The sequence below is a fragment of the Ursus maritimus genome, unplaced genomic scaffold (genome assembly GCF_017311325.1).
Source record: "Ursus maritimus isolate PB19 unplaced genomic scaffold, ASM1731132v1 scaffold_15, whole genome shotgun sequence".
NCBI lineage: Eukaryota > Metazoa > Chordata > Mammalia > Carnivora > Ursidae > Ursus > Ursus maritimus.
The window spans coordinates 51,877,906-51,904,488 of NW_024423897.1; the positions used below are offsets into that span (position 1 = coordinate 51,877,906).

General features: G+C 48.4%; 1 protein-coding gene across 1 annotated transcript; it reads right to left on the bottom strand.

Moving 5' to 3' along the window:
- Positions 1-20: 20 nt before the first annotated feature.
- OTULINL (OTU deubiquitinase with linear linkage specificity like) lies at positions 21-26,583 on the bottom strand. The gene is made up of 8 exons (XM_040630541.1): positions 26,418-26,583; positions 7,920-8,079; positions 7,799-7,830; positions 7,605-7,696; positions 6,693-6,842; positions 4,106-4,234; positions 2,977-3,246; positions 21-1,612 (listed from the first exon to the last, which is right to left on the bottom strand). The coding sequence occupies exons 1-8, from the start codon at positions 26,485-26,487 to the stop codon at positions 1,439-1,441; spliced, it is 1,077 nt and encodes a 358-aa protein (XP_040486475.1). The 5' UTR covers positions 26,488-26,583; the 3' UTR covers positions 21-1,438.

Consider the following 26,583-nt stretch of genomic DNA (forward strand, 5'->3'; position numbering starts at 1 on the left):
TTGAAGTAGTGTATCATTGGTCAAGATTTTAAAAGTTATTTTGTATTTATTGAAATTCAAAACAGACGAGCAAAGTACCTTCAAAATAAAGATTAACAAAATAAACGAGAAAAGTATTTCCAAAATAAAGATGGCCAAAAATTAGTTAGCTTGAATATATTTGTTGTCAATTGTTGCTCTAACACACTACGAGAAACCTAGTGCCTTAAACCACATAAATGCATTATCTTACAGCTCTGCAGGCTGGAGATCTGACACGGGTCGCATGGGGCTAAAATCTGGAGGCTCTAGGGAAGACTCTGTTCTCTTGCCTTTTCTGGCTTTCAGAGGCCACCTCCATTCCTTGGGTCATGGCTCCTTCTTCCATCTTCAAAGCCAGAAATGTTGCGTCTCTCTCTGTTCTGTATTTCACATTTTCCCCTGGCCCTGACTTCTTCCAATTCCCTCAACCCCTTATAAGGACCCCCGGGATTACATTGGGCGCACCTGGAGGACCCGAGTAACCTCCCCATTTCCAGGTCAGATTAGTACCTTAATTCCACCCGCAACCTTCTTCTTGCCGTTTAACCCAACATAGTCACAGGTTCCGGAGATTAGGACATAGACACGGTGCGGGGTGGGGGCAGCATGATTCTAGCTCCATTAAATATACATGTTAAATACATACACCACAGTTTAATGTTTTGGAATAGTTCAATAACTGTCATTCAGTTGCCTTAATCTACAGAATTAACCTTTTTTATCCATATAAAGCAGATTGGACCGGCCAGGTGCAATAGTAACAAAAAGATGTAAAGCGATATAAAACAAATTGTACAACATTACAAAGTAGTGATTCTTTGTGTGTATGTGTTCACGTATGTATATATAAAACTATACAATGTATACACATGTGTATATGTGTGTGTACACACACACACACACGATTTTACAGTTAATCAAGTGGTTCTAGAAAATCAATATACCATAAAGATTCCGGGGAAGGTAATGCTTCTAAAGTAAGGCCATGCTTATGAAGATCCCAAATCAGAGACAAGGTTCCCAACAAGAACATCAAGGTTAGAGACAAATTCTTGCCTGGTTAGTCCTTTTCCTCTTTTCCTCTCGATTTTTTCCTGTTGTACTGTCCAAATTTACTGTCCAAATTTACCGTCCGTGTGCCCTGAAAGGACTGCTGCATGTGAAATGACCTCAGCCCATACGAACAAGGTCAAACCACCAACCCACAAATATATTAGTGAGGTTGATTTGGAGGAAATTGCTGGAAAACAAAGGAACACCATCCGTGCACCCCTGTGTCCGGTGGCCCTGCAGTTCTAGAGAAGAAGGTCCCCAACCTTTCAGTGGCTGCAACGCTAGTTCTGGTTTTCCAGCTGGACTTTCCTTGAAAATGTGACCACTGTCATTGGCGAGAGCTGGTGCCCTGTCCATCCCAGACTTAAAAGACGGGAACGTGGTAGTGGCGGTCATTCTCCGTCAGCAGAGAGATCTCTGGCCACTCCCTGGGCGGCAAGTCTGGGTAGCAGACCTCGAAGTCTCTGGAGTTAAACTTGAACAGTCTGAACACTTTAATCTTTATTTCAAGGGAGTGTCCAAGAATAAACATATCGATCTGGAGAAAAGATGAAAAAAGAGGTCACAAACACACATTTCCAACTCCCTGTCCCCCACTTGAGGAGGGAGCATGTTCTCCTGCAGCTAATGGAGTAACGTGCATATTTACAGACCCACGCATGAGCCACTGAGGGCCACAGTCGTGAACAAATGCCCACGACGTGGAAGGGAAGGGAAGGCAGAGGAACATCTTTGTAGACCAACACGAAAAAATTACAGGGAAAAGCTGTTTGGGGAAGAAAAAAAAAATGACTAATAAAAAATAAAGGAATGCTCAGAATAAAAAGTCACGCTGTTTTCCAACTAGTTTTATATCAATTTTTATAAAAATGCCAGGTAATTTTGTGCATTGCCTAAGAGAGCAAAGCACAACAAAACCTCTTTACTACTGGGGCGCCTGGGTGGCTCAGTCATTAAGCGTCTGCCTTCGGCTCAGGGCGTGATCCCGGCGTTCTGGGATCAAGCCCCGCATCAGGCTCCTCCGCTATGAGCCTGCTTCTTCCTCTCCTACTCCCTCTGCTTGTTTTCCCTCTCTTGCTGGCTGTCTCTCTCTGTCAAATAAATAAATAAAATCTTAAAAAAAAAACAAAAAACCTCTTTACTATGGGGATCAAAAAGTATTCTCTGGATTTAAAATTTTTCTTTTTTTTAAGATTTTATTCATTTATTTATTTGAGAGACAGAGCATACATGAGCAGGGAGAGAAGAGCAGGGAAAGAGGGACAAGCAGACTCCGGGCTGAGTGTGGAGCCCGCTGCGGGGCTCGATCTCACAACCGTGACATCATGACCTGAGCGGATATCAAGAGTCAGCCGCTTAATTGACTGAGCTACTCAGGTGCCCCTGGATTTAAAATTTTTCAATAATTTTTTTTTAGTTAAAGTTCATTTATCATTTTTAGTAATCTTTACACCCGATCTCTCACGACCCTGAGATCGAGAGTTGCATGCTCTTCCAACCGAGCCTGCCAGGCACCCCGAAGATTTTTCAATAATGTCTATTTATCTTTAGTAAGTAACCAAGTGCCTTCCTAAACTTCATCTCATTTTCCAACAGGACTTCCTCCTGGTTCAACTCTGTTGTGGGAGAACCTGCCACCATCTGAGAAGCAGAATGACAGGTCAGAAAGGCTTCCCGCACTGGGGCTCTCTGGCCGCAGGGCTGGAAGACACGCAGCAAACAGCACAGAGCAGTGAGGTTTATGACTCTTCTTTTCCTTCTATTTAAGGGTCAATAATATCAACCCACCACCTCTGTGCAGTGGGTTTACCACCGCTGAAAGTAAACTCCAAACGCCTGTGTGTTCAAGGACTGCCCGAATTGTCCTGAATCAAACACACAGGCTTCTTCTGCCCCCATTACCTGCTCCAGTCCACACGTGTCGCCCACAGAATTCAGGTGGTTCATCATGAAGCTTAAAGGGTCAGATGATGTTTCCCGGGAAAAGAGGAGTTGAAAAAGACTGGGGATGACCTTGTTAGTCTTCATTTGTTCATAAACTTCAGTGACTTGATATAGCATGATAAACTTTAAAGCTTCATAGAGTTTATATTCCAGAAGAACATCAGAAAAAAGGATGTTGCACATACTTCCTCTCTTGTGATAATCTTTAATTCCACTAAATTCAGTCCACTGAAAATATAGAGGTTAAAGGGAAACTTACAGGGGAAAGGTGAATTCCTACAACATGTCATAATTTTTAAAGTACTTATGAAAATAAACCAAAGATTAACAGAGGGGAACATATTACTTTTATAATAACAAACTAGTTTAATTGAAACATTTTTCAAAAAAGCACCACCAACTAGGTAAAATACCAACCAAGTGAGTTTCCTAAGACAGCTTAAGAGAGTTGGGTCACACAGAAGATATTCCAGAGACAAACAGTACGAACTAGTATTCTTTACCACTCACCATGTGCCAAGCACAGATCAGAGCATTTAATTAACTTAACTCACTGAATCCTCACAATAACTGTACAGGGGACACACTATTTACATACCAGTTTTACAGCTCAGGAAACTACAGCACAGAAATGTTATGGTATTTACCAGGGAGGATTCATTTCAACAATCCAAAATGTGTGTCTATTCAAAGGCAGGATAAACTCTTAGTTGAAATTATAGCACCTGTGCTGTCCCCAAGGTATTAATAGGGTACATCCCAGAAGTGCATTTCTGAGTGCCCTGTCTGGACCTTGCACCCCATCTTTCAAGAGGAAACAGGTACGTGATTGCTAAAGTTTCCCAGCCAGCCCACAAAAGCCTCCTTAACCCATAACGGGCCTAACTGTCACATATGACAGTGCTACGCGTTCATTACTTGGAAGGGGAGAGAAGAACAGGAAAGCCAATCGTCAGTTCCTAGAGGAAAAGCTCCTGGCCACGTGTCCTCCTTATGTGGCATCGGGTGACAGGCCTGACAGAGAAGAGTCACTGTCATTCCTAGTGTGAACTTTCATTCCTAGTCTCTTCTTCTCCCAAGCACTCACCTGTGTTTTCAATAATTCCACACATTTACGTAATTTTCCAAACACATTGGAACCTGTATACTTCTCCGGACCAAAACTGTATTGCTGGATCCAATTACAACCTTGTGAAAAGAGCAGTTTTTCAGGAAGCTTGAAAAGGAAGTAGATGCCAACCACGATTAGTACCTCAACATTTACGACACACGATGTCGAATATGTTACAGAGCATGATCTTATCTCACGTAGCAATCTCCACTTAAAAACATGGTAACACAATTAAATAAAAGCATATAGTTCCTTCTTTTACATTTGTGGATTCGGATCAGATTCTTAATTTATTATTTTACAACTGATGAAAACCTACATGAAGATTAGGTCTATGGAAACAATCCTTTTGCATAAAACACTTCCCAAACAGCCTGGACATATCCCTTTAGAAACTATTTTTACCCAAACAATGCTAGAATCCCATAGTACAGCAGGGAGCACGTGGCCTTTAGAATGAGGCACTCCGTGGGGCGCCTGGGTGGCACAGCGGTTGGGCATCTGCCTTCGGCTCAGGGCGTGATCCCGGCGTTATGGGATCGAGCCCCACATCAGGCTCTTCCGCTGTGAGCCTGCTTCTTCCTCTCCCACTCCCTCTGCTTGTGTTCCCTCTCTCGCTGGCTGTCTCTATCTCTGTCGAATAAATAAATAAAATCTTAAAAAAAAAAAAAAAAGAATGAGGCACTCCGGGGTCCAGCCCTCGCTCTGTCACTTACCAGCTGTGAGACTGCTCAGCCAGTGCACGTTATTTACCCTCCTAGCCTCATCCTCCATCATAGATCAGGACAATACTATCTACCTTACAGGACCCTTGTCAGGATTAAATAAGATTACAGAATACATAAGACTCTGATCTAGTGAAGGGATCTAATCCATTTTCCCGCCCTGCTGAGCTTGGGGAGCCCAGAGGCTTGGTTGTATTCTCTGTCCTCAGCAAGTAGCAGCAGGCCTAGCACACCATGCACACTTGACAAGTACTTGCTAGATAAAATGAAACTAATAAAAACAAGTGTCATTTAAAAAATGGCAATGAAATAGGCCATGTATAGCTATGTATATGCATATAATTTATATTTCCTTGCCCCTCCATCCTTAAATGTACATCCTAGATTAAACATCCTACATTCAAAATAAAAATTCAGGTTGTTCATCGAGAATGGTCTGCCTTAAAAAAAAAAAAAAAAAAAGGAAGAAAAAAAGAATGTACTACCTTACACTCTTAAAATGAAAAAAAAAAAACAAGGCATAGACTGGGAGAAAATATTTGCAAATTACATATCTGATAAGCACTTGTACTCAGAATATATAAAGAACGCTCAAAATTCAGTCAATAATAAAATAAAATAAAAATAAAGACAATTTTAAAATAAAAAATAAAAAAAATAAAAATGGGCAAAAGACTTGAACAGACACTTCTCTAAGAAGATAATATGGATGGCAAATAAGCACATGGAAAGACACTCATCCTTCCACACTAGGGTAATGCCAACTAAAAGCACAGTGATACCAGTGCACATCTATCAGAATGGCTAAAAATAGGGGCGCCTGGGTGGCACAGTGGTTAAGCGTCTGCCTTCGGGTCAGGGCGTGATCCCGGCGTTATGGGATCGAGCCCCACATCAGGCTCCTCTGCTATGAGCCTGCTTCTTCCTCTCCCACTCCCCCTACTTATGTTCCCCCTCTCTCTGGCTGTCTCTATCTCTGTCAAATAAATAAATAAAATCTTTAAAAAAAAAAAGAATGGCTAAAAATAGCCTCAGATCAATCTGAGGTGGAATCAATCTGTGGAACAACTGGAATTCTTACACATTACTGGTGGAAATGCAAAATGGCAGAGCCACACCGGAAAACGGATGGCAGGTTCTTATGAACTTAGACCTACCCCTACATGACCCAACAATCTCATTCCCAGGCATTTGCCCAAAGGGATAAAATCCTGTATGGAAATATTTATAACAGCTTTATTCATAGTTGTCAAACACTGAAAATAATCCAGATGTCCTTCAAGTGATGAACAGATAAACTGCATCATACTCATGTCAAGGAATACCACTCAAAAATAAAAAGGAATGAACTACAAATTCACAGAACACGAATGAATGGCAATGCATTTTGCTAAGTGAAAGAAGTCAGATTCAAAAGGCTACATGCTGGAGAGTTCCATTTAGAGGACATTCTGGGAAAGGCAAAACGATAGGGACATAAGACCTATCAATGGTGGCCCTGGGCAGGGGTGAGCAAAGGGTTGACTACAAAGGAATAGGGGGGAATCTCTGGAGCACTCTATGTGTTGGTCAAAACTCAACTAAGTGTAGAGTGAAAAAGTGAATTTGAGTAGACCACACCTTGCTTATGAAGGACAAATGTCCTTCTTGAGAAACGATAGTGACATTAAAAACAAACAAGACCAAGTATGATGGCCTCTCTGAGATGGATGGGGTATGTACGGCCTTTGAAGGCTCCTTCAATCTCAGGACGCACAGAGTGGCCCACGGAACCGGCCATGTGCACTGCAATGCTTGTCGACCCGCCATTCCCCCACGTTTCCAGTGTGCAGACATACCTTAACGATGTCTTTCTCTTTCATCCAGGATGGAAAGGAGAGGCCCTGGCTGAATATCTGAAAGAGCACTGACCTCAGAGCATCATAGTTATCTCTCTTTACTTGTCGGACGCATTTAATGTGATGCCGCCAAAAGAGCTCCTCGTAAGCCTGTCCGCACAAAAAGAAGAAGTTGGTTTTCAGCTCCTCTGGATAAGAGAATAAACAAAATGAATTCACTGTACTGTCAGTGAGGCGTGACTCCCAAATAAAGAGGACAACAGAAACGAATACAATTCTAAATTTGGAATGCGACCACATGTCATTTCAGTGACCCCTGTGTGTACTGAGTCCATGTCCTTCTCTTTCAGTTGATAAATTCCTAGAAGCCCAGGGCTGGGGAATGCCATTTAGGGGAGAGGATGGCTACAGCTTGACCACAGTGAAAAAAAACAAAACTATATACATTTAAGACCATGCTAAAAAGTACTTGAAATGAAACTTTCTTGCTGCTGACAAGGTTGTTAGCACCGCTGGGAGTATCTACCACGACTGATCCAATGGGCAATTCTACAAATCCTCAACATATTTTACATCCAGGTGCCTAATCCCTGCAAGGACAGAAGTCTCCCCTGCATGTGGAGATGGGCCACAGGCCCGGCAGAAGGAGCTGAAAAGAGCGCCATCCTCAGATTTCCTGAAACTATAGCCTAATTTACGTCCTCGCCCAGGTCCTCAAAGGCCCTCGCTCTAGGTGACAGCCCGAAGCCACTGTGTGGCAGCTTTCTGGCTCTATCATGAGAGCCACAATTGTTCCTTGTGGCCCATCTGGTGTTAGCTGATCTCTGGGCTTCATAGGGCACAGCGGAATGTTTGTTTCCTGATTTTTACACACGCATTCTGCATCGTCGTGACCTGTATCAACAGACGCACCTTCCTCATCAGCTTGGCACGTGGCGTCTCTCCTTTCCACTCCCTCGCGCAGTAACTGAGCAGATCGACCTCTGCCTCCACGCTGAGGTTCCCTGGACCAAATCAAATAGAAAAAGTAGTTAATTCGCCCTTTCCTCACCCTTCTTGAAACCTCTCTGCACCTTGGAAATAAGAAAACATAGGAAAATATTTACTTTTGAATTTTCTCTGCAGATATCCAATCCACCTAAAAGATAAAGAGAACAATAATATCAAAAATCTTCTTTGAACAGCAAGGGTCTATGTGTCAAGCTGGAAGCTGATCCGACCACCTACCATTTCAGCCAGTGCCCTAAATCGCAGTGCATCCTCCTGAAGTAGCAGAGGGAGGCCACCAGACACGAAGCTGCCAGCATCACTGACCCCTTTGCTATTCTCCACGCGGTACCTAATGCTTGGCTGGTGACTAGCATCCAGGAGTGAACTTGGTCACTTCCTACAAGAAATTAAGAATAAAAAAAAAAAAGGCACAGCACAATTACACAAGTCTGCTTTGTTTAAGGGGGAAAATATATTGGCTAATTTTACCTGTAAAGTGTCTATCACTGATGACATAAACAGTTTTTATTATTTATTTTTTTAAAGATTGAATTCATTTATTTGTCAGGAAGAGAGAGAGCACAAGCAGAGGGAGAAGCAGGCTCCCCACTGAGCAAGGAGCCCGATGCGGGGACTCGATCCCAGGACCCTGTGATCATGAGTGGGGCCGAAGACAGACGCTTAACTGACTGAGCCACCCAGGAATCCTTGATTACATAAACAGTTTTTAAAGCATTCAAAAATTCAATCTGAAAGTTAAAGAAACCCCCGGTTCTCCTATAACCAACATTCTATGTAAGAATATCTTTGTTCCACAGAATTGACAAGGAATAACCACAGAGTATCAGTTTCAGAATCCCTCGCACCTGTTCAAAACCGGCCTCTCTTATACCCTGGCTGGGTGACCGTGGGAAACCTAACTTCTCTCCCTGAATTGTCTTGGCCGTAATAGTGGGAAAAACGCAGACCTCCCTGGGGCAAGACGGAATGAAATTATTTCAGAGCCAGCGCAGCGCACTGTGCATGGTGTTGTGCCATCTGCTGAATCCAAGAACGGTTCCACGAATTCTGCTCGATGCCACCGCCAGGCGCTTCCGCCCACTTGGACATTCTTAAACCTTTATGGGCCATAACAGTTGGCATCACCTTCGCACACACCAGTGACCCAAACGGCAGGCTGGATGTCCCTTCCAGGAAGTGGACCCCTTAGTAGAGCAGCGAGGTGGGGACAGGTGTGCCTCGTATGGCACACATGCCCATTCCTGACGGGACCAGGGAAAAGGGACGGGCCAGAGAGCTCCGACTGTGTACTTACAGTATTTTACTATGTGCAGCACATTCCCAACCGTCTGATGCTTGAGCATGTAAAATGCTGAAGTACAAATGAGGAAGAGAACTCCGAATCGTGGCCAAACCTCCCGGGGCTCGTTGTGAAATTGTTCCCTCCCTGGCACAAGGTTTAGTAAAATTCCAGCGATCAACTGTAGTAAAAAGCCTCAGCAATCGCGGATCTATAATTGTAGCATTTTTTTCCCCAAAGTTGGCTCCACACCCAGCATGGGGTTCAAGAGCCACGTGCTCCACTGCCTGAGCCAGCCAGGCGCCCCAATTTTAGCATTTTTGATTATATGGATATTTGATACACATTTAAACTCTCATAAGGAAAGAATTTACCAGCAAATAAAGAAATAAATTTACCAAAAAAGAAAAAAGAAATCAAGTTACTAGTAAATAAGAATAGACATACTTACAATGACTTAAAAAGGCATTTTCAAAAACAAGTACTCATCTGTTTAAAACAGTTCATTAGCTGTCCATTATATAGTAACTCCTGCCCAGATATTGAGTAAAACCTTCCGGGAGTTGTTTAAAAAGTAAAGCTATACTGCCTTTACATCTATAATTTAGATTTTTATTAATTCAGAGTGATTTCCCAACTGTGAAAATTTTGACATATGCAAATACTCTTAGTAAATCCTTAAACTCAGCACGAACTAGAATTTTGTCTAGGTGATACAGAATTTCTTTTAATGTATTTATAAACATTTTCGAGAAAAATGGAATATTACACATGATTTTACCGCTTGTTTTTTCTCTTCATACAAAGCAGACATCTTGTCATATCACTACACGTAGATCTACCTTCGTTTTAAAGAATGCATAATATTTTGGTATAAAGATAGACCATCATATGTGCCCACAGTCACTGCCTCACTGATAAACCATTTGGATTGTTTTCCATTTCTCACTCTTGAAAACATTGCCGGGACAGACGTTATCCTCCAGCAGTCCTTGTGGACTCATGGTAGCTTTCAGGATAATTTCAAGAAGAGGAAAGTCTGGGTCAAGGAGTGTGTACATTTTCAGTTTTGACAGAGATGCCAAAGTGCCTTCCAAAACAAACGGCCCATTAACACCCCCATCACATGTCCCAGTGCCCGCGTCTCCCTGAACCCCGGCCCTGGGTCCTGGCTGGGATCTCGCTCTAGTCTGCATCTCTGTAGGAACACACGCACATTTCTTCTTCCAGGAAGAGCCTTGTAAAGCATCGGCTATTTCCCGCCGGCTGGTGCTCATTTCTTTGCGGACTTGGAGGGCTTGAAGTCACTGAGGTGGGGTCTGGCTGCTGCCTCCTCCATGGGGCACGCTGCTCGCATTTGTCACAGACTCTAGCCAACCCCTGGCATCCTTTGAGTTCCTGCCAGGCCCCTTGGGGCCCTAGATTTGAGACCCCCTAAAGCAGGGCCTTCTCCTGAGTGTGAGGCCTCTCCGGCAGCTGACCAGGGCCTCCACAGGAAAACCTACAGATTACGGCTCCCCTGACTCCCCCCTACACACGTACAACACACTTCCCTGGCCTGCTGTCTTTGTCCTGAAATAAACCCCACCTCCAACCCAAGAAAGGGAGATATGATCAACTTATCAGAAAAAACAAAACACGTGAGAGCTCAGTTCGCCTTTCTCATGCAAACCTAGAATACAAGCTTAAACTGCCGGCCTCGCTCTGCCTAACTGGCACAGTTTTTGGTCCGGTGACTTAAAGCAAGAGGGGCCAGGGAGCATAATCATGGGGGCTGGTGTGAGCGCCAGGGAGCAACCTGGGGGCGGGACCCCAGAAGTCCCATGGGAGTGGCTGCAGCTCATAGACAGTCCTGAGGTGTTCATTCCAGATACGATAATATGAGGAGCGGGGCCTCTTCATCCAAGGAGACGAAGTGCCGTGTTTTAGCAGCATAATGTATGGCTTGGGTGATCATTAAAATAGCTACAGGTGGAGTTTTGCCGTAGGCCAGAGCTGCGTACGTGCTTCACAGGAATTCCCTCATGCTCCTGCAGGTGCTCTCCGCCCTGGCCCCAGCCCAGGCCTGCTCATGCCCTGGTGACTTCACCTCCCTAAGCTTCTGCTGCTCAGCCTGGGGAGGGCAACAGTACGCAACAGGGCCTGGCACCCAGGGACTGCTGACCTCACGCTGGCCCTTACGGTCCTTCCAGTCCCTCTGGCAAACCCTGAGTCCCCAGGTCCATGTTCATTATTATTTTTATTGCTGTTAGTCCAGCCACCCTTATTTTGCGGACGAGGAAGCTGCGCAGGAGAGAAAGATTGACTACGGAAGCGGAAAAGCTGGGATTCAAAGCCAGGGCCGTGTGGAGCCGGGGCAGCAGGCCTGATCCCTTGGCTCTCCTGCCTGTGAATTATGCCAGAATCGATCTTCAGCTCTGCGACAGCAAGTGGAATCAAGACTCTTTAAAAAGAGCCTTAAAATCCACTGCCCCTGGCATGTGTCACTAACTGGACTGCAACCCAGAAACAACAGCCAGAGATGAGAACACCACGAATGAGGGGCTTTGCGGGATACTAGCATCACCACCACTTGCACATTTCATGGGTCAAATCTCATTTCCCCAAATACAGCAGAGAGGGGATAAAATTTCCCACGTCAGGACCTTCACTGGGGTCCCCCATCTGCTAGCCCACCAGGGAGAATTCAGCACTGATCCACCTAGCCTCCCCTCCTCTGTCCAAGAGGACCTGGGCTGGGGTGACGCTGACCCCGAAAAGCAGCGGGAAAAGAGAGCCGGCCCTGCCGCCAGGGATTCGGTCATTCAGCACAATACACAGAGGGTCAAGGATGAGGACAAGAAACATGGGAGTGGGGGGTCGGGGGGCAGGTTTTGGCAACAAAGCATCTCCAGGAAGTGAGGGCCACAAGGAGGGGCAGAGAACAGAAGCCCTGCCAGAATAATGGATCTGGTCTTTGTCCATGTTGGTCAAGAGAGAAAAAACAAAACTTCGTGTTAGTACTTTTGGAATGGGCCACTTGGGTGGTGGCTGAAACGAGGCCACCCTGCACTTCTGCCCTACTGGAAAGTGGATTAACTAGGTCTCACAGCACGAAGACATGCGGGAGACCCCAACCCACACAGCCGGGAGAACTCGAACTTAAGTGTCTCAGGTGCTGGAGGAAGGGCACCGGGCCCCCCGGAGGCAACAAGGCGGTGATCTGAAAGTCAGATCTCATCGGCAGCGCTCAAACTATATATGGCAGATGCGACCACGACTAGAACTGAAAAAAAAGAGCCACTTTTTTGTGGTAAAATTCTACTTAGAATTTTTTCCATTCTCTACAATGTACCAAAGCTGAAATAATTCAAACATTCAAACAGGAAACCAAAAAGAAAAAAAAAAAAAACCCTGAAAACAAAACCAAAAGACGCTGCAGAGCCGGAAACAGAGTGATTATGCACATGGCAGGCCTCCCCGGGAGCCCTGGGCTCCTTCTCATGGAAACTCCTCAGTGCCTCCTTCGCCCCCAAACCTTCCAGGGCTGTCCCGGGCCCAGACGGCCCATCCCTTCCTGCCTCTACTTTCTCCCAATCTTACTCCCGGTACAGCGGCCTGTGGCCCCTTCACAGGTCTACACTGCCAGCTGCGTCTGGCTGACGACTTTCTCCTGAAGCAGATCAGGGGCTCCTGATCTGGGGGGGGGACATTAGGCCAGAGATGTAAAAGGCAATTTGATTGAGATGTCTGAGAGCAGAGGGAGTGAAGAAACATATGCATTAAATTCATCTTGCTAAAATGGAAGGTAAAAGATACTAAATTCAATGTAACGACTACAACAGCTCTTCCACCTGCGTCCATCCCGTGTTACGGTTCATCAGCAGGAGCTGGGAGAGAGAGTGCTCGAGAGAGACTGATGACTGATCAGGAAGCAGAGGGACCCGTGGGAAAGGTCCCGGGACAGCTGCACACTCTCTGTGGCCAGAGGAGAGAAGGGCTAGGGGCGGCTCTGACCAAGCGAGGGACATAGACATGTCAGAGGTGTTAGTAAACTTTTCACACTTTTCTGAGCTGAGTCCTGGAACACTGCCCCCTTTGAAAAAGTGAATGTGGCTTTCGGGTTATTCTCAGCAAGGGCAGGGAATGCTGCAGAGAGGTGCGATCAGAAGCCAAATGGCACAGCGGACACAGAAGGGTCTGGGAAGGCCTGCCTTGCTCCTGCCAGGCCCTCCTCGACTATACTCTTCTCCCCACCCTGGGCTGGGCACCGGGCTGGCAGGAAGTGAAGTGGAAAGACATCTGCTCTGTCCTCAAGGAGCTCGTGGATATTGGGATGCCCTCCTGTCAGGGAAGGCTACTGGTCGGCTTGTCCAGGCCCACAGTGCCATACCCGGCACCCCCCGGGCTCAGCACACCCTGGTGTGTGTGTGGGGGGGGGGGTCTCTCTGCAGGGACACAGAATGACACAAAGCCCAGGTGCCTGGGTGGCTCAGTCAGTGAAGCGTCTGCCTTTGGCTCAGGTCATGATCCCAGAGTCCTGGGATCGAGCCCCATGGCCGGCTCCCTGCTCAGTGGGGAGCTTGCTTCTCCCTCTCCCTCTGCTTCTTCCCCCCACCCCACCCCATTCATGCTCACTCTCGCTCTCAAATAAATGAATAAAATCTTAAAAAAAAAAAAAAAAGAATAACATGAGGCCCTCTGAGCCAGCCGCGTGGCAGGCAGACCTCCATCCCCCAGGGGGTCGCCTCTCTCAGAGCTTAGTTCTGAGGAACTCAGAGGCTCGAGAATCAGGCAAAATAATGCACATTAGTCTAAACAAATGAAATAAACAGTATGCAGGCAGAATGACAAACAGAACAAACCCCAAGAGGCCATCGAGGTTTCTAAGTCATGCGGAGCGCCAGGGAGACGACTAGAGAAAAGTCAGCATGGCAGCATAAAGGACTGGATTTAAATGGTCGTGGTCCTTGAAAATTCACAGGTTACCTGTTTTTATAGCAGCTCTGGAGGAAATAGGGGGAAAAAGTCCTCCTTACCAATCTTTGAAATGTGAGGTCAAGAGTCTTTGTATGCTTTTGTATGTCAGGCGTTACTTCTGCCCCATGAAGAAAGGACAGCCATCTGCTGAGTCAAGAGCTATAAGCCAAAAGTGCAAGACCAGGCTCACTGAGCGAGAGAGCCACCAAGCGAAAGGTTTTTACCTCGAAAGTCATGACCAGTAAGACATGCAGCTGAAACCCTGTCAGGCAACCCACTCAGGCTGCTAGCACCGTCCCCGCAGGGCGGGGCCTGCCATACCCAAGGCTCCTGCTCAACTGAGTGTCAGCAAGGACAGCACGAAACTGCCCCTGGCCAGACACTGACAGGATTGTGCGTGCACACGTGTGTTTAATAATGTCATAGCTCAGAGATTTGTTTCAGTTACTGGGCACAAGTTTAGGGGTATCAACTGCAACCCATCACTTTAAGAGATAAGTGTAATTTTCTGATCATGGGTAGGGGAATTTGAAACCCCCCAACTCTAAAAACACAAGAGCTGCGGGGGGCATAGGCTGCCATGTCCTAGCAAGCTGGAACGCCTTCTCTAGGAAATCTCAGCACTCCAGGATCCCCTGAGCCAGCCAGCCAGGCTCCCTGGCCTGGGAGAGACCAGTGACTCAGCGGAACAAGCCCAGGGCTCTGTCTTGACTTTGCTACAGTCTAGCTGCAGGACCTCAGCCAAAGCACTTAGCTTCGAGGATCCCAACACGTCTCCCCGACGGAGAAGACCAACAGGGATAACAGAGGGTTAGAATGAAATTACACCCAAGCCACGAATGGGTGCTTGTAAGGCCGAGCCACTGGGCAAATGGAAACTCCCTGGCTGAGTCCTCACTGCAACCTCCCCGCCACCTCTAGGGGTGGGGACTCACTCCCATGTGTGGGAGACCATTTCCTTTTCTGCAACACTTCTCTCCTTATTGATCCGAGTCTATCATTAGTCTATGAATACAGAGTAAGCTCTTCCTATGGGCCGAGCCCTGGGCCAAGAGCTGATGCTGCCATTACGAACACAGGGCTGGCCCCTGCTCCTGTGTTTGGGGACCCACCAAGGCCACGATCCAAAGAAACATGGCTGCAGCCGCAGAGGTAACATTGGTACCTGACCTCCGCCAGCGTGTGGCAGAGTGGAGACCCAGGGGACAGACGGAGTCCACAAGGCAAGGGAAGGCCGGCCAGGCTCAGAGCAGCAGGCCTTTAGATCCTGGTAGAGATGCCGATGTTACCCGAAGATCAGGGAAAGCTCCTGAGCGGGAGGCCCGCGTGGCTGGATGTGCAGCCACCGCCTGGAAGGGTGTCGCCTGGAGTCCTGAGGAACATGTGGGACTGCCCTTCTACACGACAGCTTTCGCGTCTTTCACGGAATCACAGAATGCTTTGGGTGAAGGGGCTGGAGTTCCACTTGTTCTCTAAATTCCGATGCACGCCAGCCCCTCCGCGGGGCGCCCCCCCCCCCCCAGAGCTCCCTCTGCACTCCAGCCCAGCCACGGGTCCCTGAGGGGTCTCCATGAGCGTGCCCCCTGCTGGCCGGAAAACACCTCGGAGGGAAAAGCTGAACCCTAACTCACTGTGGACCTGGGCACGGGATGGGCGGTCGCCTGCCCCCTTCATCTCTGGGGAGAAGAACCTAAAGCTCAGAGAACGCGAGGAGAAGTCTGAACTTGAACCAACACATGCGGACTCAAGGTCAGTGCCCTTTGAATCAACCTCAAAGCTGCCTTCCTGAAACAATTCTCTTCCAAGAATTCGAAACAATCGACAGGCACGGATGTAAAAGGCAGCCATCATTTCCACCGCGCGCCTGCTTCTCCTCTCAGTTGAACATTCCCATTGTCTCAACCTGTCCTCATATGACACAGGCTGGGGGCAGGGGTCTCTTCATTGTCGGGGTCACCCTTCTCTGAACCCACTCCACACTTGCAGTGAGGCCCCAGGACAGAACACCATGCCCTGAGCGTGACCCACCCAGGAGCCAATGCAAACACACGACCGCTCCTTCATTCTTGGTCAGGGGTCAGCAAGCTTTCTGTATAGGGTCCGAGAGTAAGTATGGTAGGCTTCCCAGCCAGCTGGTCTCTGTCCCAAGTTCTCAAATTGGCCCTGACAAAAAGCTGCCATTAGATAGCACACAGCTGGGCTGTGTTCCGAGAAAACTTACTTACGAACACTGAGGTCCGAATTTCATGTAAGTTCCACATGTTAGGAAATGGTATTCTTTTGATTTTCTTGCCCCTAACCATTAAAAAAATGTCAAAACCATTCTTAGGTGGCCGGCCATCTAAAAACTGAGTGGCTCCAGATCCAGAGTGCTTTGCCAAACCCTGTTCTAGACGATTCACTCAAAGGATGCCTTCAGCCTGAGATTGTATTCGTTAGTATTGTATAGCTGCAAAAGAAAAAGCCATCAACTCGCCTGCCATCAACTTAAAGCCCTTTAGACCTGTTGCTGGAGTATGTCTCCCCAATGTCTGAAGGGAGAGACAGGGATCGGCGCTTTCATTCCACCCTTCTCAGATTTCCAGCTGGAAGGGCTTTCCTGAAGACCTGGCTCAGGCCTTGGCCCCAGCCCTCTCTCACTTGACTCCTTCCCGAGGGAAAGCGGCTGGTCTGATGGCAGGTTTGAAATAACCCGCTCAACGTGGCCCCTCCTCCTTGCTGGCAGAGAGGTGCCCTTGGGCCTGACCTTTTAGGGGTGAGCTCAGCTCGGGCATTGCTCAGCAAGCCCATCCGGCCGCACGACTAGGACATGCGGGTTTTATCGGCTGACATTTAAAAAGTCTCTGCCTCTGGGGCCCCTGGGTGGTGCAGTTGGATGCTCGACTCTTGATTTCAGCTCGGGTGGTGGTCTCGGGGTGGTGAGCTAGAACCCCATGTGGGGCTCTGTGCTGGGTGTGGTGTCTGCTTGCGATTCTCTCTCCCTCTCCCTCTGCCCCTTCTGCTTGTACTCTCTCAAATAAATATGTCTTTTTAAAAATAAAAATAAAAATAAATAAAAATAAAATTCTCTGACTCCCGTGGCTACCTTTCAGGTTGTTCAGAACCTGGGAAGGGAAGCAAGGGGTTCATCACGTGTACAGTCTCTGTGCTTGAGATCCAGGAGCTGACAGGTATCCCCGCTAAACTTCGTGCTCCTGGATCTGGTTCACTGCCTCACCGGCCAGGGCTTTGAGGCACACTCTCAACTCTTAGACCTTTAAAGATTAAGCCTGTCTTCCACCTCCCACTACAAGTCATTTATGAAATATGACCAAGAGAGAACTAAAGGTACACTCAGACGAGCCACTCCGCATTTCTGCCCTGCGGTGATTTTTCCATTAATCAGACCCATTTGGGCTCTGTCGCTAATGGTTACTAATCCTAATTGGCTTCCCTTCCCCAAACCATTTTCCACTCTGTAGCCGGTGGTGTTTTTTCTTTGTTTCAGTTTTTTTGTTTTGTTTTTTTATTGCCTTTTTATATTCAGTGGGTGTGTCATCTCCTATTTAAAAATCTTTCTGGCTTTTCTTCTTCTAATTTCTGTTTTTTTTTTTTTAAGATTTAATTTATTTATCTGACAGAGAGAGCACACAAGCAGGGCGAGCAGCAGGCAGATAGAGTGGGAGAAGCAGGCTCCCTACTGAGTGAGGAGCCTGATGCGGAACTCGATCCCAGGGCCCTGGGATCATGACCTGAGCCGAAGGCAGGTGCTTAACCAACTGAGCCACCCAGGCACCCCTGGTTTTCTTACTTGTAGGAAAGACCCGAATCCTAGCAGCCAGTGTAGTGAACTGGAAAAGGTCTCGAAACAAGGTGTGAGAAAGGTAATGGGGCATCACCTTCCTATTGCCCCATCGTAGCCAGAAGCCACGGAGAGCCGGTTCTTCTGGAACCAGGGACCAGACGCATCATATAACCCACAACTCCTAGGAACCAACTGAGAAGTCAAAAGAAGCCCATCCCTGCTGGTGGCACAAAGCGGAGCCTCCCTGTGCTGCCCGAGTCCCTCTCTCCTCTCACCGACCCGTGCACCTCTACATGGTCTTTTCGCTCTGCTCTCCAGGAAAAGAAACCAGTGGCTTCCAAACCCACTCGTCAAACACTGCAGACGCTGTACTCGAGGTCTCTGGACCGGCAACATCACTACCACCCGGGCACTTGGGAATACAGATCCACGGGGCCCATGGAAGCAGCGTCTGTGTTCTGCAAGATCCCCAGCCACCCACATGCATGCCCAGACTTGAGGGGCCCTGGGATGGAGTCGATCTCCCGTGCCCTGGGTCCACCTGTGCCTTTTTGGATTTACTGGTGAAGTTCCCAGGTGATTCCAAGGTATTGGCTGCGCTGAGACATGCCACCGCGGAGTACGGGCTTCCTCTGTCCTCGGCTGGTTTGTCATCCTAAATAATACATTATCACAGGCCAATTAATTTCTGAAATTCCTCTCAGGAGAAATCATGCCAGCCAAAGTCTCTCCGGTCACGCAATCCAACCACAGGGAGCGCTGCCCGGGTTTTGTGCCTCTTTCCCTTTCGGCCAACAGGAGGGGCTATGCTTACCAGCCAGCTGTGTTTCCGTGGCTGAGGGCTACGTCTATCTAAAAAGGGACTTGGCTGAAATTCGTATTAAAGGACTCCAACTATGACTGTGGCCTCCAGCAAGGGTGACCAACACATCCTGGCTTGCCTGGGGCTCTCCAATTTTAGCACTAAAAGTTCCATGTCCTGGGACAATCTCGTGCCAGACAGGCCGACGGCGGTCACCCTCCCAACAGAGCCCCACGGGGTCTGACCCTAATTCTTCCCTCTTCTCTCCCCGCTGGCTCTTGCTCAAGAGGACTGGCTGTCAGTTCCTCCCTGAGCGCCCACGCCGGCCTCCAGCCTGCCTTCTTCGCCTGAGCTCTTTCTGCGGCCTGTAACACCCTTCACTCTCCTCAGTCCCCAGCGTCAGCTCCAATGTCACTTCCTGGGGCAAAGCCTCTGACCCATTCCCACCACCCCCCAGGCTTGCTCAAGTCCCCGTTACTCGCTCGGCACACAGTGTCCCTTCCCTTCACAGCACTTAGCACAGTTTACACAACCATGTTTGTGTTTGATCAGTGTCCGTCTTCCTGTGTAGGTAAACGTCTTAAGGACTGGGATTGTGTCTGTTTTCGCTCTGCTTTCTTGGTACCTAGGCACATAGTACACGGTTAATAAATATTTGTCGAATCAGTAAAATGAATCCATGTAATCAGGATCCAGGCCATGTGTCTCCATGACCGACACCGCCAGCTTCCCTCGGTATCCGTTCTCTCTTCTTCCAGAGAGAGAGTCCCGACTTTTAGCTGGATACAGGGCTACTTGAACAAAGGCTACGTCCCATCCTCCCTACGGGCTGGGTGTAGCTGCACGAGTGAATTCTGACTACGCAGCATTATGTGAAATGTTCAGAGGGCTCTGTTGAGAGGGGTGTCTTTCCTGTCCTTCTTCCTCCCTCCTAGCTGGAATGTGAGTGTGCTAACTGATGTCCGGCAGCCATCGTGGACCACGAGGTAGCGAGTCATGCAAGCCATGCATGGTGGACGTGAAGTGGAAGCAGCTGGGCGCCTGACACCATGGAGCCCGTTCCCGCCCTGGAGAACCACCTTTGAGCTGGAACATGAGAGAAATAAACTTGATTCACTTATATGGGGTTGTTCTGGTATTCCGCCATACCGAATCCTAACTAAGAGCCTCTATCTTGGTGGTCCCTCCTGACTTGGAACACCACACCTATGCCAGAAACAGTGAGCCATCAGTGTTTTCTCTTCCCTTAATGACACTCATGTACATACAAAGCAGGACGTGAGAATGTGAAGTGGTCACCTAGTGGCATGGCTTCAAGGTAGAGGAATGAGCCAGCACCGGGGAATCAGGAACCCACAGTCTGGTCCTAGAGAGCTGAGCGACTCGGGACCTCAGCTTCCTCCCCCATGAACAGACATAAGGAGGCCAGGCCATCAACTGCCAGTTCCCTTCTTCCACCAAAGGCCTCTTTATGGTAACTGGTTTCTGAGCTGTGTTGGAGGAGTGGTCACACTGGGGCACAAGGCACAGGATTTTACATAGTTGTGAAACAACTGAAGTTCAACTACACTTAAAACGTTACCCACAACTTGCACCACAGGAAAGATGCCCTGAACACACACAGCAGTTACGTGAGACTGTGACAAGTGCCAGCAAGGACTCCCACCCTCAGAAGTCCACTCTCGCTCCTATAGATCTCTCACAGCAGGGCTTCCATGGAGGCGACCAGTTTCTAAAAACAGCAAGAATTTTTTTAAAAAAGAGATGGTGGAAGAGGAGCCTGGGAGGGAGGGAGAAGGAGAGGTTATAGGCTTCCACATTCAGAGGTTATAGGCTCCACATTTTGTTTATTTTATTTTTTTATTTTTTAAAAGATTTTACTTATTTATTTGACAGACAGAGAGAGAAAGCACAAGCAGGGGGGAGCAGCAGGCAGAGGCAGAGGGAGAAGCAGGCTCCCCGCTGAGCAAGGAGCCTGATGTGGGACTCGATCCCCGGACCCTGGGATCATGACCTGAGCCGAAGGCAGACGCTTCACCGACTGAGCCACCCAGGTGCCCCAGGCTCCACATTTTGATTGAATCAATCAATGAGGCGTAAATGGGAGAATACACTGGAATATTAACACACGAAGAACAAGACAGCACAGGTCAACAGTCTTGGCTGTACAAGTCCCCTATCCTAACAGTCAGCTGAGTTTAACAAAAGTGGGTTCAGCAAATATTTAGAGACCAAAACAGAGGGAAACACCATGGATAACACTGATCTCATAAACTGTCTCTCGGTTCAAGTGACTTCTCTCTACTTCAGACTGCGGCGGAAGGAATGGATATGTCCAAGTCTTACACTGATTCAGGTGCAAAGCTGAGGGACCCAGAAGTGCTACATTAATAATACCATTGGCTACAATTGCTTTTCAGGGTAAGTGCCCAACTTCATCCTTAGCTACAAACTGAACTCCAAGTTCATTTTTAAAATGCCACAGAGCTGATCTGTCTGCGGGCGTCAGTACATCCAGCCCTCTAGATCTAGATGGCGACTGATTATCCGCAGCCCACGCCAGCACGGGCTTGCCACCTCCTCCACTTCCCTTTCCTGTCAGCTGTCCTGCTTCCTCCAAGGCATTTCGACCTGTCCTAATGACCTGGGACACACACTTGGGAGACACTGAGCACTCACTTTTCTGGTCACTCTAGAGACCTCACGGGAAAGGTGAGGTCTTCCTGTCACAGGTCCACAAATACGGCCACGATGTACCAGGTGTTATCTTAAGACCTAGAAAGCAATTCTCTCTTTACCAGGCAAGAAGGAATTCAGTTCACTTCTAAATCTGGGGGACTAAAGGCTCCGAGAACTCTCAGCCCTGACTTAGAGGAGAGACACAAGTTGTTCAAAGACCACTGCCTGATGAGCTCCCACCACCGGCTCCCCCGCCCACCTCCGTGTACCCACTGTACCCACTGGGGCTATCCCAAGCCTGGAGAGAGCAGGGAGCTCATGTCCGCTGTATCAGGAACAAGAGAGGGCAGTGTGCTTCTCTCTTTTCGACGGTTAACCCTTGATGTGGAATCAGATCCCACTTCTTTCTGAACCGGAGGGAAGGAAGTCTTTCGAGGAACCAACTTCCAATTACATTACTTTTTCCTCTGCTAGAAGACTAACCCTAATATTCATAAAAGCCAACTACCAGACAAGCTAATACGGTACTTTAAATTACTATATATCGGGGCGCCTGGGTGGCACAGCGGTTAGGCGTCTGCCTTCGGCTCAGGGCGTGATCCCGGCGTTATGGGATCGAGCCCCACATCAGGCTCCTCCGCTATAAGCCTGCTTCTTCCTCTCCCACTCCCCCTGCTTATGTTCCCTCTCTCGCTGGCTGTCTCTATCTCTGTCGAATAAATAAATAAAATCTTTAAAAAAAATAAATTACTATATATCTACCATCCAACAATCCCACATAGACTCAAAGTCATCGATACCTGGTTAAATCAACAACAAAAGGCTAACTATGAAATTCTTAATTCAGAGATCCATGGAGCATGGCGTTTTACATGCTATGGTTTCTGAGGTTTTTGTTTATTACTTGAGAATCCCAGCAACAGTACTACCAGACAACAGTCCTTAGTCTCCTAGAAAGGAACATAAGCATTTTATCATCCTCTCATTTTAAACATGATGCCACCTGTCTCTTCTGGCTCCAATGAAATGAGAAAGTAGTAAAATGGGGTATGACCGGAACAAAAGATTACTGGCAAAATGAGCGCATAAACAAAACCTTTCCTCTGTTGATTTATTGCGATCTGTTCTTCCATTAAGTTAATTACAAATCAATAAATGTGTAAGCAACCTCGATTCTGGGAGCAGACTGTTTTAAGTGACCGCACATTTACCAGAGATTTCAAGCGGACAGAAGAAAAAGGTCAAATACACAGCCCAGTAACTCACTCACTCCTCTCAAGCTGATGCAAGGGGCTGTCATAGCTACAAAGATGCCACCACGTATGTAGGACGCTTTAGCTCGATCATGAAGACTTTTTCATAATCTCACTTCTGTCCCCCAGACCTGTGAGTTCCGCAGAGCAACAACAGGGTATTAAAATGATAACCCAACTTTAATTGAGAAGAGCTGAGACGTGGGGAGGGAACCGGGAGACTCGAGTGCTCGCAGGTATAATCCTGAACCGTGTTTCAGGAGACAGAAGAGGTGGATGGTAAAGAATGGGTTTTGGGTGGAGCCACGCTGCCAGGTTTGAACACTAGCCACCACTTACTAGCTGGAAACTTTGAGCAAATTCCATAACCATTCAGAGAGTCGGAGTGGTGGTAAAGATTACCTAAGACTCTCCATGGGCTGTGTCTCTGTGGCCAACACCACGAAGAGAACTCGAATGCCCACTGTTTTCCATGGCAAGGACAACAGTGGTGTTACAGGCACCGGAGACAGCGCCCACCCATGCTAGAAAGTCAGGTGAAAGGTCATGTTCAAGTTCATAACTGCCAATCGAGGATTTCTACTCAGCTAGAGCACCTGCTACCAAACTTACATTTTATTTGGCATCGAATCCATCTCACAGAAATGCAAAAGTATCAAAGTGGGGCAAACAGGCTGGCGAAAAATACCAACTACGGACCATTTGGTTTTAAACATTCCGTTGTGTGTGTGTTTAATCGCAGCATTGGGGTTTTGCTTGTTTGTTTTTGTTCCTAAGCCCTCAAACTATCTTTTAAAGATGGAAAATAGTTCTCTTTAAGGTTACAACTAGCACACAAAGAACCTTGGCTACTCACTCCTCTCCTCCTTGGCACCCACTGACCACCGCCAGTAACCCCTCCGCCCATGGTTCAGGTCCTGGAGAGCAGAGTCTTTGAAGGCACTGGTTCTAGAATAAGATCACAGTTGGTAGCACCCCTTTGAAGTCCGTGCTGAGGAGGGAATGTATGAGCCCCACAATCCTCATCACTCTTCTTGCCATGGACCAGCTGCCTGATCCTTAGCTGTTCGGATTTGCCCGCTCTCCCTTTAAACACAGAAGTGCTCACCAGGTAAATTCACCTGTCCACCCAGTGTGGTACCTAGGATTGCCCAGGGGAATGGGGCAAAGGCCGCATTCGGTGGATAGAAACATCTGCTTGGTACATAAAGTTATCCTTGAACGGCTTTGGAATAATGTATTCCATGATACTGAGGAACGCATCTTTTAATTAGTAGGAAAGTCTACGTGGGAAGTGGGAAATCTTGTACCAGTTGTATGTGACTTGGTAGCAATAAAATAGGGATAAAAATAACCACGACCTCATGGTGTAAGGAAATGATGAAGATGATGACGATGAAGATGGTGATGATGATGATGAGTGCTTACTGTGGGCCAGGCACAGTTCTAAGCCATTTCCACGAAATAAAGACAACAGCAAAATTCAAAAACACTGGCCATGACCATGATTTCTAAACTTTGCGTTTAGCATTTGACTCTCTTTCCCCCAAACAAAATCTTACTCAGAACAGCATATAAAACAAGAACGGAAGCAGAGGGGGAAATAAATGGCAAAAGCAGAGCTGCTCTATGTGTAGCTGGGGGGAGGGGACCTGGCTGCTGGGTCCCCCGTTCCACACTGGGCATTCCTGCCACCCCTGGCTAGCCCCTGGGCACCACCCTGGGGTCCTGCCACTCCTGAGGACACGGCTGCAAACTTGCAGTCTTTCTGGTGAAGAACCACAACAATGTCTGAACTAATCTTGACAGTTAATGACCCGGGGGCTGGAAAGAGGCAAGACGGGCCCGGAAAAACGTGGGGTACACATCCCCTCCTCAAGCGCCCGGCTGCCAAACGTATGCTGAAGATTTTGAGCTGCTCCTCCAGTGGGCGGGTCTCCTCTGCTTCCTCTTTCCTCCTCAGCCCTGGGGCCTCAGGGCATTGCACCAAATCAACTTGGGTGCCACTTCCCTGTCTGATATTCCAATTCTGACAGTGTCTTTCCCATCATATGGTGTGCAGATGTTTAGTTCATGATTCTCAATATCCAAACACTTCACAAAGAATAAAAATGGCTACCAGAAAATTCTTTCCATCCCTACCACTCTCTATGGGCTTCCTCTGACTGCTGTCCATTTGGTTTTTATTGTCCAGTGTGACTTCTTAGCACTTGCTATTATCTCAGAAGTGAACCTGGGTCTCTCCCTTTCCAAAAGAGGGGTAGGTAAAAATAACTTGCCCCCATCCTACCTTTGGCAACTGACTTAAAATTCACCCCTGCCCCCAAACACCACCCCTAAAGAAGGGAAACTATGCTCCTAAGTCCTCAGAGGTTATGGGTTATGTTTTGGAGGGAAAAAAAAAAAGTTTTCCATAACCCAATCCTTGAATTACATTTTTCCACTGCTGCACACCAACTGCAGTCCCCATAGGCTGGAGCTGAGGAAAGAATTCTCTGGGCTCACAGTGCTGGCACACCTTGAACTTGATGCATTGGAATGAAAAATTCCTGGCCGTGAGGGTAAGCCCAGAGTAGGCATCTTTCTGCCTCCCAAACCAGCTTTCTTCTGCTGAGGCCTACTCCATTTCCAGCTTTGCTTTCCCTCCCAAAATAAGGCAAGGAGAGAGGGGAAAAATCACATCATAAAAAGTTCAAACGAATACACCCACAGGAAATATTTGGCTAATTCTATAATAATTCAAGGTGCAGAAAGGTTGAAAATGAGTTCATTTTCCAAACTTTTGAGAGTAAGTCAATCATAGAATTCTAGACTGGGAGGGGCCTTATGGATCAGCTACCCCAACATCCTCATCCTCTGAGGACATGGAAGCCCAGAGTGGCTGTGGCTTCTAGGCACAGGGTTCTGGGCAGAATGAGGTCTAGAACTCATGTCCTGGCTCCCAGAGCGGCACTGTTTCCACCACACCCAACAGCTCAGGTGTGAATCAAAAGTTCCTGCTGGGACGGAGAACCCCAATTAATAAGCAGTCCTGGCACCTGCCAACTTCCCATAAACGCTGCAGTACCTCGAGCCCCAACTCTGTGTTTGTGAACAGGAAGAACGCTCCCCAAATTCACCAGTAGGCTCACACCCCTGCGGTGGTGGCCACCAGACAAACACGCAGCGGGAATGTGCTCAACACTGAGAAGCTGCTACGTTCATCTTCCTCTGTTCATCTTCCTGCTCGGAGCTGGGACTGCCGGCTGAAGACAGGGAAGGAAAAGGGCCTTCACCTCTACCCCAGCTACGAACGCAGAAAGCAGAGACGCCCCGACACGGGCGGGGGGGGGGGCGCCCCCACCTCAGCGCCCATACTTGAGGGCGCGACTGTACCATTCTGTGCTTGGTGACATTTTTGTTCAAAAGCCAGTTTTCTCTGTTGTTCAGCAAGTCTTGACTGCTGCGAAGGTGTGGGCCACATCCTCCACCAGCAAAGCGCGAAACCCGTCAACTTCCCCCCGCCCTCCCGCAACTCCCCAGACAACAACCAAGTTCTCAGAGGGGACACCGAGAGGGGGACACTGAGAAGGGGACACTGCCGCTCCTCGGAGACAGGTTTGACCCGCGTCTGCCTGTGCCCCCCCACCCCGTACCAGTCCGCAAGACGGGCTCCCCCCTCCCAGGAGCCTGTCCTCCCCGCCTCGGCAGGTAGCTCACAGCCACGACCCAAACAGCTTTGCCTCCCGCGGGCATAGTTCCTATTCAGGTGCGATGCGACCCCTGTCCCCGACTGCAGCGCAAACCCTGCCGGGGGTGTTTGGGGGTGCAGCCCGTCCCCCCCTTGCCCTGGGGCTCTCCCGGACCTCCCCACCCTCAGCGCCGACGGCCAGCGGAGGAGAGAGAGCCCCAGGCTGACCGCCGGCCCCCGCCCGCTCCTGCCCGCCCCGCCCCGCCCGTTCGCCGGCCCGGGGCCCACCTGCGGCGGGGGCGCGAGGACCCTCCCGTTCCCGCGCCCGCGCCCCCGGGGCGCTTCTCCGCGCCGCCATGCCGGCCGCGCTCTGCGGACGGGCGCGGAGCCTCCCCCGTCGGTCAGTCAGACGCCGTGGTCGCCCGCTGGCGCCGGGGATCCCTTTCCCGCGGCT